Below are 13,981 nucleotides of genomic sequence, written 5' to 3' on the forward strand. Positions count from 1 at the left end.
ACAGCTGGAGCCCAACCAAGGCAAAGCCAGAAGCCAGGAACTCCATCTAGGTCTCCCACATGGATGGCAGGGACCCAACTACTTGGGTCATCATCTACTGCCTTTCCAGGCACATTAGTAGGAAGTTGGATTGGAAGTAGAGTACCCAGGACTTGAATTAGCATTCTAATATGGGATACATGAGTCCTACACAGTAGCTTCATCTGCTGCACAATGCCAAACCCTGGTAATACACATTTTGATTTCTTTTATTTGTTTATATCCTTACTGTATTTCAAAAATAACTTCAGGTGGGGTATACTGGGGTAAGGTATAGAAATGCCTGATGTGTGCCTATGTTTGTACATTAAGGAGCAACTGCCAATAGTAATCTGAAGATTAGAGAAAATATTTTAAATATCAACTATAGGACCTCAGGGTATTCCTGAAAACTTTTTAGGCAATTCTAAACAAGTCTCAGTTCTTTATATGGCAGCATTATTTGCTTTGAAATGAACTCTCAGATTTATAACGATGAGAAGTCAATCACGCTTTGCAATAAGTAGAACTAGGAGAACCACTGGCCTTATAGACAAGAAGGCCACCACTGAAAATCACAGTTACATCTTGTGGAAATGATCTTCACTCTCTATTCTGTTTAATGGAGAATTGGAGGGGGTCCATTAGCACAGAGAGTCGAAAAGATCTATGCTTTCTCATGAACAAGCTAATGTACATTTTTCTACTTAAAAGCACTAGAAGTGAGGCAAAAGAAGCATAATATTATTTGTGTGTAATAAGATGAGTTTCAAGTGCCTGAAGTCTGACAGACAGGTGGCTGTGTAGAGTCTTACAGGAAAGCTCCACAAGGAAATATTCCCTGCTGATTGGAAATTTTCCAGATGATCTAAGTTCCTCTGTTGTAATAAGACAAGACAAGGGCCAAGGAGAAATAGATAGCAAAACCCTGGATCCCTGAATTTTTGGTGATACCAGGTACCAACCCACTTTAAATGGTAGGGATTGGGGCCGGCGCTGTGGCAAAGCTGGTAAAACTGCCACCTGCAGTGTCAGCAACCCATATGGGTGCCAGTTTGAGTCCGGGCTGCTCCACCTCTGATCCAGCTCTCTGCTATGGCCTGGGAAAGCAGTACAAGATGGCCCAAGTCCTTGGGCCCCTGCATCGGCATGGGAGATCAGGAAGAAGCTCCTAGTTCCTGGCTTCATATCGGCGCAGCTCCAGCCATTGCAGCCAATTGGGGAGTGAACCAGTGGATGGAAAACCCTCTCTCTCTCTCTCTCTCTCTCTCTCTCTGCCTCTCCTTCTCTCTGTGTGTAACTCTTTCAAATAAATAAAACAAATCTTTAAAATAATGGTAGGGATTAAGGCTATAACTAGGCTCTAAGAACAAATCACAAGTTCCACAGAAGGTAGTTTTTTATTCTCATGCATGATGCTGTATAGAAAACACTCCTTACAAATATATACTTTCAAGTGCCTCTGCTCATTTGATTGACTCAGAGTTCTCTGATTTTTTTTTTTTTTTTTGACAGGCAGAGTTAGTGAGAGAGAAAGAGACAGAGAGAAAGGTCTTCCTCCCGTTGGTTCACACACCCCAAATGGCCACTACGGCCAGCATGCTGTGCCGATCCAAAGCCAGAAGCCAGGTGCTTCCTCCTGGTCTCCCATGCGGGTGCAGGGCCCAAGCACTTGAGCCGTCCTCCACTGCCCTTCCCGGACCACAGCAGAGAGCTGGACTGGAAGAGGAGTAACCGGGACAGAATCCAGCGCCCCAACCAAGACTAGAACTCAGGGTGCTGGTGCCGCAGGCAGAGGATTAGCCTAGCAAGCTACGGTGCAGGCCAGAGTTCTCTGATTCTAATAGGACATAAGACAAAACCAAGCCTCAGATAGAAGTGCTTTGCTCAGGAACAGAAATGTGTCATTCCTCTAAGTCCCTCCAAGTTCCTTCTACCAAGAAGACCTCAGGATCTTGCTTCCCCATCTGATTCTCAAGAAGAAAAGGGAAGAGAAGCAGGACATCTGTATCGCTGAGTCCTCAGCAGCCAGGAGTGCAGGCTTTCCCATAGGCCCTGGTCATGGACGCCTGGCCATGCTGCCTTCCTAAGCACTTCAGTGTCCCGTGTATGAGTCCTGCTAGGTTTCAGGTACCTCATCTCCCTTTTCAGAGAAATGACCACCAAAGTGTTTTCCTTCAAACAGCAAATTCCAGGTGAATAGGAAAACATGCACATGGTGAGAGGGAACTCCAACCCGAGCATAGCAACCAACACCAAGTTTTGGTTTCCACAAAAGCCATCGAAAACCTAGCTACAGATTCTCCAAGGATCTGACAGAAATTACAAAGTCTTCACAACATCCAAAGAGTAGCTGAGGAAGGGTGAGATATTTCCACTCTGGATTCTCACCAGTAATCCTCTCTAAACAACTGTGGAATCTGGAAAGCTGAAAAGTCTCTTTGGGGAAAATGGCACATCATTTCCTGTCTCCTATGGTCCTATGCCCAGTCACAGTCCTGGAAGGATTTGATCCCTGCAATCATTTTGTGCTATTAGTAAGAACCTCAGGTCTACATAGGGTTATAAAGACATTATGACACATACTTACATGAGGAGAGGCAAAAAAACAAACAAACAAAAAAACCATGAAAGCAATATTCAAATGAAATTAGGAAATCATTTCTCATTTGGGTCCCCAAATTTTTTAGTTAGAGGCTGGCATTACTTGCTTTAGAACTGCATGGTTTGGGGGGCCAGCGCTGTAGCACAGTGGGTTAGGCCTCCACCTGCAGCATCAGCATCCCAGCTACTCCACTTGCAATCTGGCTCCCTACTGGTGGCCTGGGAGGTCGGTGGAGGATGGCCCAAGTGCTTGGGCCCCTGCACCCACATGGGAGACTCAGAGGAGGCTCCTGGTTCTTGGCTTCAGATCGGCCCAGTTGTGGCCATTGCAGACATTTGGGAAGTGAACTGGTGAGATGGAGGATCTCTCTCTCTCTTTTTGTTTCTCCCTCTATCTGTAACTCTGCCTCTAAAATAAATAAATAAATCTTAAAAAAAAAAATTGCAGGGTGGGGAGGAACCTCAAACATGTGAGGGCAGACAGATGAGTCCCTGAGTAGTCTCTGCGTCAGGAAAGGGACAGTTGAATTACAACTTAATGGTACTCCTATCTACTTAGAACCTTAGTCACTATCATGGACAGAATTAAAACAATGTAGCCTCTTTTGGGGTCATCAAGCTGAGTAAATAAATACAACTGCTGACATCTTCATGAAGCCTTCCCAATCTCGCCCGCCTGGAATAAGGTGGCATCTGCAATCCTCTGAGCTGGCAGGATGGTAACCTATACACATCTTCTCCCCCACTTACGCTAGAAACTCATCAAAGGAAGAGACCATGGCTTTGCATCTTTTACCACATTTTACAAAATCTTCAAAGATATTTTTAAATAAATAATGGGAAGAGCATTTTCTCTCTTACATCCTCCTCTAGAATCAAATGATCATATGTACATTTTTACCATTTGCAAGGTTATTCCTTACTTCTAAATTGCACAGATCTCTCTCTCCCACATTAATTATTTCCTTTTATTAAACTAGCACATCCTGCCACAACATTAAAGGGAAAATTTCACTAGTAGCTATACTTCTCTAGCAGGCGCTTGATTTCTTCTTTTTTTTAATTTCCTAATAGTGAAATACTACAATTATTTAGCTTTAAGCAACTGAACTTCAATTTATGACCTCGTCTTTCATATTTCAAACCAATACTCTGTGATAGGTAATTTTATATGTCAATTTGGCTAAGCCACAGGACCAGCTGGTCATACATCACTCTAGATGTTCCTGGGAAAGTATTTTTGGATGAAATTAATATCTGAATCAGTGAGCTCTAAGTAAAGCCGGTTATCCTTCATGGTGAGGGTAGGCCTCATTCAATCAGCTGAAGGCTTTCAGAGAAAAGAAACTCAGGACCCCAGAAGAGAGAATTCTGAGGGCAGACCACCTCCAGATTTGAGCAGTAATATCAGCTCTTCCCTGGGGCTCTGGCTTTCCAGCCTGCCCTACTGATTTCAGACTCGCCAGTCTCCACAATCTCATGAAGCTGTGACTTAAAGCATAGACACACACAGCCTGCAATCTGGGGAATGCTCTTTCAAGTAAAGTCTGGTGAAATTACTAAGCTGAAATACTTAGATCAGCTTACTAGATGGACAAATTACTAGATCTAAATCCAATATTAGGTATGCTAGTTATTAAACACAAGTATAAAGCCAGTCATTTGAACTAAATAATTAAAATCATAAAGTGACTATATTTATTTGTCATTTAACTTGAAGTTTATGAATAACAATACATAGTTTTTAAACCCAATTATCTCTTCAAAAGATATATTCTGAAACTGTAGAACTCAGCAAAGCACAGTACACTTAAGGTTTTGATAGAGGGTTGCGGGTGGGAGAGAAGTTATGGGAGGGGGAAGCCATTGTAATCCATAAGCTGTACACTGGAAATTTATATTCATTAAATAAAAGTTAAAAAAAAACATTAAATAGCATTTAGTCCAACATTTTTCATTTAAAAACATAAAGGACCCTTCAATGGATGTGCTTTTAACAGCTCCCTCAATGAGACAGAAAAAATAACAGTGTTCTTTCACTGAAGTCAAATGAAAAATAATTGTTTCAACTTGACTATGTTACATTACAAAAATAAACATAAATAATAAAAAGGAAAACAAAGCAATGCACTAAAACACAGGGCTCAAGGAGCATTTAGCCTAGTGGTTAAGCCATATTCCACATCAGAGTGCCTGGGTTTGATTCCTGGCTCCAGCTCTTGACTCCAACTTCCTGCCAGTTCAAACCTTGGTTAGCTGTTGTGATGGCTCAAGTAACTGGGTTCCTGCCACCCACGTGGGAGACCTGGATTGCTTTCTGCTTCCTGAACCCGGATGTTGCCCTGTCAGTTTTTGTTTCTCTCTCTCTGTCTCTCAAATAAATAATTTAATAAAATAATAACATAATAATTTCTGTTAGCTTCTGTTATTTGAGTGGGCTTTTGATTGAGGCAAGATTTAAATGCCTTTTGAAGAATAAATCATACACAAAATAAAAATAAATAAAATATAGAGCATAAAGTTGGATTCAGAAAAAAACACTGTATTACTATTCTGATTCTGTTGTAAATCATAAAAGGCAACAATCAATGAACAAAAACACTGGATATGTGAGACTTCACTCAATGAGTAGAAAAAATCTAGATAATGCATTTGTACCACCAAGAAATCTGTACTTGAATATTTTCATTAGAGTGAACTGACTAGCAACTTTCAAATCACATTATGTCATGTGTATTAGTTTATGAGTTTCCATTTTTGTTTTAAAGGAATTGCCCATAAACACACTATCTGTATGTCACTGCTTTGAAAAACGAGGAAGTTGGTATTCCATTTACGTATGATGTATTCTTCAAAACGTATTTCAGTCCTATCTCCATCAAAACCCCTCTCAAATAGAAGAAGCTAACAGAAACGCTAGCTTTGAGCAGAAATCAGTATGTTTCAGAGTTACTCACTTACTAAAACCATAATGTAGCAATCTTGCCTAGGAACAATACTCCATAAAAATTAATAAAGTGTTAAAAATGACTATTTTTGGAATGCCTGAACTTTGACATACATATTATGTTTCAGCAGTTTCAAGACTAAAAGGAATTACTGTTGTAACACATTTTGACACATCAGATGTCATTACAAAACAATTGGGAGCTTACACAAGGAACACACAAACAGCCTCAGCCTGGGCCATTACTGAGAAGCAATGAGCCTCAGCTGGGAAAAGAGCAGGAGGAAGGCAGGGCCAATAAATCATTATCCCTGTTTACCCAACTCCCCAGTAGTATTCATATTCAGAGTATAATAATTAGCACCTCATGGGATTTCACACAAATGTTTTGACTAAAAAAGTCTCTGCCTGGGGTTCTTACATTCCAATACAAATGCAGTTTTATCTAGAGTTAACCTATTAAATGCTTCTGGGGATACTCCAGCCATAGGCATACTCTCTGATGCAAACATAACCTTGATTCTTGCACAAATCATGCACATGCTGATCAACCAGCAAAGGAATATTATGATTTTGAAAATAGCCATTCCTTCATTCAGGCGCAGCATAGATCAGGTTGTGCCAGTCAAAGGTGGTACATTACAGAGGCCATCTACTCACATGGCCTTGGTCATCCAGTTCATTGTTGGTGAGCTTCAGCTTGTCAAAGCTGATCACTTGTCTCATCCAAGTCTCCCCGGAGGCAGGCGAGTCTGGATGAATGTACACTCGGGGTGGCACAGGGGAGTCTGCGTTACCCGCCACCATCCATTTAGAGCTGTGGTAAACATACCTAGAAGGCAACGACGAGGGTCTCAGCATATGGACTACTCATTACTTGGAATTTCCAACTCAGTAAAATCAGACAAAATGTACGTCCTTGTTCGAAGGTCTAAAATAAATAAATTTCCTTTTTACATCCAGAAAGATTCCAAACATTTTTCAAAAATTTTCCAAGACGGCAGTGTCCTACTCAGAGGAAGCGTTGTATTAAGGTTTTAGTGAAAAATACACATACTGTTGCAACAGAAATGCAAACATCTTACTTCTTTCAAATCCCCACATTCACAATAGACATTCCACCCACATTCTGATATTTTCCCACTTTCATCTGGATTTTCAACTGACATAAACAAACTGTTAAGTTGCCAAGCTCACCTTTAAGTAAATATAGAAATATTTTAGTTATATTTTAAAGTGTCCTACTTTAAGATCAATTCCCATTTTAAGTTATGTATGGGCTGATCGGATACAGTAAACTGACAACAGGAAATTGTCAAAGGTTCCAGTAACTTCTATTTTGATACGGAGGAAGAAGTCTTATCATAATTTAGAATCATTTTTCTAGTGCTATAACAATAAATTGAGTAAAAAATTATCATAAAATGTATTTTCACAATTCATTTTTCATGAACATTTTGAAGGCTCCTTATATATGTAAACATTTCAAAAAAAATTTTGCACCAAAATAAGCCTCGTATTTTAATTCCATTTTCCACAAACTTTTGGAAGTATCACTGTATTAATGATTTTTTAAATCAAACTAATTTAAACACTAGAAATTAGTTACTGATGAAGAATAATTATAAATAAAATTATATACTTATATATTTTGTTTCCATTTTGTGTTAAAATGTCACATTGAATTTAAAGCAATACTTTGCTGATGGTATCTGGAAATTCTACTTGTGTAATATATAAATTTCTTTTTAAAAAGCATGAAACATTTTCAGTCTCTATGGTGAGACCCTTTGTTTCATCTATTGTCATATATTTCATTCTCTTTTGAGCTCAACGTGCCTTCTATTCTCTAATTCATCTTTTGGGAAAAATGCATAATCACAAAATTAAGAATAATTTGTTAAAACCTTCCTCTAATTGGTATGGTGTAATTTCAGTAAATAAATTTCTAACTGTGGGCTTTTGCAAATATTAATTTTATATTCTAATAAGTGACAATCATTTTTAACTTGACCAAATACCACTCAGACATAAGAGAATAACCAAAAACTAATATTTTTCTAACACTGCTAAAAGAGTTGGAAAATAAAATGAAAATCTTAGAAATTTCAATAAAAAACTGCAATATCCATATTAATCATGTAACCATCAAAAGAGTAATATGCTCTATCAAAACCTTGAAAATTATACATATTGACTAGTTCAAAACCCCATACACACTACAAGTTACACAGCCTTTGTAAAACACTCTAAATATAAATGCTAAAGCCAAATTTGTTCCTGGAAAGCAATACAAGTGAAAGCAAATTTATGTCTTGCAATTTGATCCAGCATTTTAAATATTAATTTATAAAATGTCCTTGTTTTCTGAGACAGTAAGTAAAAAATCAGTTATGTAAAATAAACTGTATACAAATATATGGAAGAAATTTAGAGAAACATGAGACAAATTTAGAAATGAATAATTTGCAAGCTCATTAAGAATCACATTATCTTCTTCAGTACAAAACCCAAATTAGAATATGAGTTTTAACCCAAAGTATGTTTAAGGAATGAACTTCAATGCTTTCTAGCTTCTGTTGTGTATATATAATTTTAACAAAACTGTATAATGACATACTTAATTAAAAAAAAAGTAACACCACATACTATAGCAAAACACAATGAAATTCTTTTTTGTTACTTATTTTTATGGCATTTCATGTGGCCCTGTGCTAATTAAAATTTCTGTACTTTTGATACCATAAACCTGTTTCATAAAGGCATAAGTTAAAAAACCAAAACTGATTTAAATTAAAAACAGACTAAATGAGAACATTCATATATTTTTAAGAAGAGACACAGATGAGCAAAATTTAAAATAGCACTTCTGATCTTCCAAAGACTCAAAACTTCCTTTTAAAATGTCAGCATTTTTAACTCTTAAGGGAAAATAAAAAGGATTGTCACTGAAAATTGCTGATTTGCTTTATTATGTAAGAAAAAGAGCAAAGTTTCCTTTGCAATTGAAGAATGAATCTTTTTAAAGTTCACTTGATGGCAAGATAAGTACAATCTCTCTCAACACAAATATAAAGATTTTTTTTAATGTATTAACTCAGTCAAAAAACAACAAAAGTTAACAATTTACTACCAATGGGGATGTGTTTATCTCCTAATGAATTATGAGATTTTTCTTATGTATAGAAAACTTTAAATAATTTTTAAAGGGAAAAAGCCTACAAACATTCATGATTTTGAACACTACAAGACTGAGTAAATTTATAGGAAGATCAAAACTCTTGATGAAAATACATTTCTATATAATACTTCCTACCAAAATTCTAATTAAAATGAGTCAATATAAAAGATATATTTAGTTTAACAATACATAGATACATTTCTGTATCTATTAAAAGCAAAACAGAAATTAGTTTCCGTATTTGCTGCAAAAGATGGCACTAGCTCGGCTGCTGGAACCATGGCTATTGTTGAATTATAGAACTGGAAACTCTACAGGGCTCTGGAAACAAGGATCACAGCTGTCACACATCAAACAGCCATTAGCTGAAAAATCGTAGCATTTTCTTTATTATCCTGTATCTAATCACTGTACCTGTATCTTTTGTTGTCCACTGGCACAATATCCATGGCAATGTAATATTGCTGGTGAGGATCTAATCCAGAGATCTTCACTCTCATTGCTGGAAACATGCGCCTATTTATAAGGGAGGGGAGAGACAGGGTTGGGGTTCTGTTTTTGCTAGTGATTAAGGATTGAGAACGAATAAGCAAAGAAACATCTTGAATTTCTTTTTAATATGGACAAATTTATAGCATGCACTCTAATAATGGAATTCCAGGAGTCAGAACATAGGGAATGATCAAAACCAAGGTTTGTAAATGTCATTTGTAGCACTCCGCGTTCATGTGTTCCATGTTTACTGAAGTGTCAGAACAGCTAAAACTAAAAGGACTGTGCACTGAAGGAGTAACGGCACTAAAGCAAGTACCTTATTTTTTAAACAAAATCTATAAGCATATTTACTTTAATAATATAAACAACAAAACGTACCAAACGGTAAAATAGAAAATTCGAATTTCTGAAAGTGATAAAATATATTATAATGTGAAATTTTAAAAGGGTTATAAAAAAAACCACAAGGAGCCAATGTGCCATGCTATAACCAAACAATATGTTCTTTATTGAGACAGGACTTCCTGTCTGCAGCATGGTAAAGGTGAAGTGCAAACGTTGCTCTAAATGTGAAAGGTATAGTAAAACTTCTTTATTGAAAGCAGAAACTAAACACAATTTATATTTACCAAATCATTCCTCCCCCCACCATACCTCAAAACTGCTTTTTTTAAAACCACACTGATCACAAACTTTGCTAATTAAAACAAGTGAAAATCTGCATAGCTCTTGGCTTCCCAGAATGTGTATCAACAGAGATTCTAATGCATCTACTCTTTGAAAAGGACACAGCAGCAACGGCTACTATAGCAAACTATTGTATATAAAAAACAAATGCAGCAGTTCTCTTTTTTTAACTTTCATCTAGTGATTTATGTGTAGGACCCTTCCAGGTAATCTAATTTTTGCTCATTTAACCTTACAACACAAATTTTAGTACTGTTATTTACCAAATTTTTCTCATAACAATAATGCCATTAAAGAGTACTCCCACAGAAAAGAAAGTCCATTATTCCTAACTAGGCATGAGAACAATTTACTACTACACTGGCTTTTTAATGTTATTTCAGTGCACCTGTAAGATAAAGAATAGAGGTCTTTAACTATATCCTTTATAAGACAACTGCTGCTTTGTATTGTTGAGGACTGAATTTGGATCATTAATAAAGGCTCTGTGAAAACGTAGAAGGGAGCATATGGATTCAATAAAATATGTTTTTGTAATTTCTAATAAGTTTGGATACTTTTATGCTATCCAGGTTTTTACCATGTGTACTCCCTGAAAGAGATGGGTGTCCTTTTTAAGATCCTTTAAAGGAAGCATATCATTCATAGATTTCATTGCACTAATTGAAAATTTTAAAATGTAAATATTTCTGTCTACCTTAAATGAATCTAGCCAACAAATCCATTTATTTTAGTAACGATGGACGTGCATATTTCACACTCTGAAACCGATATAACTTCTTACCATTAAAAAAAAAAAAACACCCCTTTCTTTAAAAAAAATCCTTCAGCAAACGCAGGCTAATGTGTTGATTTCATTTAGGGAAAAAAAATTACCTACGTATCTGTACATCTACAAACAGGTCGGTTTCCAAAAGTCAGGGCAATTATCCCTGCAGTTACTATGATTAAACACGCACGATGCATAATTCCAGCGACTTTTCATCCTAGCCTAATACCCAAACAGCACAGTACACCATGTTCTCATGGTGCCAGTAAATCTTTAGACGAAGAACCAACCTGAAAGCTTCCAGTCTGAAAAACCAAATCATAACATGCTGTAGAGCAAGCTGGATTTTACATATTTAAAAGGAGCGGATGTTGGAAAGCTTTCCCTTGTTTCAGAACTGATAACCGGCGCCTAAGGAAAGGCCCGCACTGATGTGAACGTGACCTGGAATCCACAGCTGCCCGCACGCGGCACAACCACCGCGACGGCTGCAGCATCCGCGGCGACACCGATTTTCGCCCGGGCACTCAGCAAGCGTGCGGCTGGCCGATGCTCCTCGCTGATGGCTCTCCAAAGTAGTAGGTAAAGCCATCCCCAACCGTGAATCAAGGCCCAGGGCCTAGTCCGGTCCGTCCAAACCCGCTGACCAGAGTCCCCTCCCGCCGCAGAGCTGCAGGCCCCTTCTCCTTCCTAACCCAGCGAGGGACGAAGTGAGGCCGGGGCCGGGGACCGGGGTGGGGACCGCGCCAGCTCGCCCGTTTACCTGCCCGCCTTGGTGATGATCATCTCCGTGCCAATCTCGTGAAAGCGCTTCCAGAGCTCAGCTCCCTGCAGATCCACCCGTGGGGTCTGCGGTGAAGGCAGCGGGGTCCCGGGCCGGGCTAGGGCGGGCGCGGGGGACCCCTTTGGGGAGCCTCCGGGGGACGCCAGAGGCGAAGCGCCCTGTAGGAAGCCGTCCTCACAGCTGCCTGGACAGCAAAGGGCAGAGAAGGGGAAGCGGTGAGGGCTCCAGAGGGGAAGCGCGCCGGGGACTGGGGAGAGAGGGGAAGCTCTGGTGTCACTGAATCCTCCTGAGCCACAGGCCCGTCGACGAACGCCACGTTCTCGGCCTGCCCGAGGGCCGCTCGGCGCTCCACGGAGGCCTGCCGGGCTCCCAAGTTCCGCGCCCCGGAGAGGAGCGTGAGCCGCGTCCACCCCACCCGCCAGGCCTACTCGGCGCCAAGGCAGGGCCCAGAAGTGTCGCGCCCCGCCGCTGCCGCCGGAGTCTGTGAGGCGTGTCTGGCAGCGTCTGAGACGAGTTCCTAAAAGCAGAGTCCCGCACAACCCGCATACGAAGCGCACGCAGCCTAGCGCCTGGCCCCTGGGCCTTCCCTTCTCAAGAAGCGTCGGCGGCGTCTCGAGGCGGACCCCGCCTGAGGCATCTTCTAGAAAGCTCTTCAGACCCCGCTCCGGCCAAACTCTCCGACAGCCCAGCGCCTCTAGTCAAGCAGTGCGGAGGCCAGGAGAGCGCGACAGGCAAGCCTGCGGGCGCCGTCGGCCTTCCCCAGGGAAGACTCCCTCCGCTGACCCCCGGGACACCGTATTTGCAAACAGGCCGCCTCCTTCCTGGTTTGCACAAATGGTTTAGGGCATTCGTTCCGGTTACGGTGTGTGTGTGTGTGTGTGTGTGTGTGGAGGGGGGAGGGTTGGGGAGTTAGGCCATCGCTCCCCCAACCTATTCCCCACCCCCCCACCCCGACCTCAGGCTTCTTAAAAGTTAGGGAAGGGGAAAAAAAAATAGAGCACCCATTGGCTGGAACCCCAAGGGAGGCAGACGCAGAGAGCGCAGAGCCGCGCCGCCGGCGCCGCAAGCCGCCGCGGCTGAGGGCGCAGGTTGGCGAGTGGGCGGCGGCAGGCAGCCTCGGAACCGTCTGGCGGGCAACCAGGTTGCGCGGCGAGCCTGGCGCCCCACACCCACGGCGGGCGCGCTGGGGGCGAAGTTGCCTCGGCCACGTAGGACGCGGCGCGCACGCACACCAAAGACTCCCGCAACTTCGGGCTCGCGCAGGCTGTGGGGCCCGCGAGACCCCGGGAGCGGACGCGCCCTGCAAAAGTGAACGCTGGAAGGGGCCCACTCACCCGCGGCGCCGCGGGAGCCGCAGCTCCCCTCCAAGTCTGAGCAGCTCCGGCCCGGCGCGGACGCCGCCCCGGCTGGCGGCGGGAGCGCTGCGCCTTCGTCTCGCTCCGAGGAGCCCTTTTCACCCGCGCCGCCGCCACTGCCGCCGCGGCTGCAGCCTCCGTCGTCCGCCGGCCCGGCCGCGTCCTCTGCGCCCAGCTTTAGCCGCTTCTTCTGAAGCTGTTGCTGCTTCTCGGCGCCGATGAGCGCCTCCACGGAGAAGGCGTGCGCCTTGAGACTCAGCATGCTGCACGGCGAGCCCCTCCGCTTCTCGGCCATCCCCGCCGCCCGGCGCCCGCCCGCCCCTCTCTCATATACACTCGCGCGGGCACACGCGCGCACTCGCTCTCCTCCCCACCAAAACCGAGCCGCAGGGCAAGGACAGCTTTGGCGTTTTCTTCCTCGCGCTGGTGTCGGGATCCGAGAAGCCAGTGACGCGCCCGCCAAGTTTCCTTCCCCGGGTCTCTCTCGCGCGCGCTCTCACTGATGCACTCCTTCGCTCCCACCCCCTCCACCTCCTCCTCCTGCTCCAAGATCTGCCTCGACTGATGCGCCAGAGAGGACTAGCATGGGTAAAAAACACTCTGCGGACACAAATTAGGGATTGTAATTGAAATTTGTTGCCTTGATCTGTCAGCACTTCCAGGCAGGAGAGCGGTGGGAAGAACTTGCTCATTAGTGTCAATAAAGCGGCGGAGGCGGGGCCCGGGGCCCTGTCAATCAGGGAGACGGCCGGCCAATCAGCAGGCGCCAATTCCGCGCGGCCCGCGCCCACTTCCTTACAAGGTCGCAAAAACCTCTGGAGCGAAAAGCGCCGCCGTCTGGCGTGGCCGTGCCAGCCCCTAGCACGCTGAACCCCTGTGGGTCTCCCCTGCCGCCCACCGCCCAGTCCAGCCCGGAGTCTCCAACTTTCCTCGCCGGGACACGGAGAGGCTGAGGCTTCTGGGCTGAAGTAGAGAGGATCACCAAGTTAGAATGTCAAGGATCTTTCAACTTAAACTCCAGTACCACGTCCGCATCACTTGATGTTGCCGCAGCTCAAAACATGTTGGGAGGTGGCAGAACTCACTGCCGCCAGGCCCATCGATCTCATTGAAGCATTCCTACGGTTTAGTGGCGCCCACC

General features: G+C 43.0%; 1 protein-coding gene across 1 annotated transcript in view; it reads right to left on the reverse strand.

The window, feature by feature from the left end:
* The window catches only part of TBX18 (T-box transcription factor 18), a 31,406-nt gene extending 18,271 nt beyond the window's left edge, over positions 1-13,135 (reverse strand). The window contains exons 1-4 of the mRNA XM_062187595.1: positions 12,820-13,135; positions 11,465-11,669; positions 9,165-9,266; positions 6,230-6,401 (exon numbers count right to left, since the gene is read on the reverse strand). Of these exons, the coding sequence (XP_062043579.1) occupies positions 6,230-6,401; positions 9,165-9,266; positions 11,465-11,669; positions 12,820-13,135 (795 nt within the window). The remainder of the gene's footprint in view (positions 1-6,229; positions 6,402-9,164; positions 9,267-11,464; positions 11,670-12,819) is intronic.
* Between the last annotated feature and the right edge of the window lie 846 nt (positions 13,136-13,981).

The sequence above is a fragment of the Lepus europaeus genome, chromosome 3 (genome assembly GCF_033115175.1).
Source record: "Lepus europaeus isolate LE1 chromosome 3, mLepTim1.pri, whole genome shotgun sequence".
Taxonomy (NCBI): Eukaryota; Metazoa; Chordata; class Mammalia; order Lagomorpha; family Leporidae; genus Lepus; species Lepus europaeus.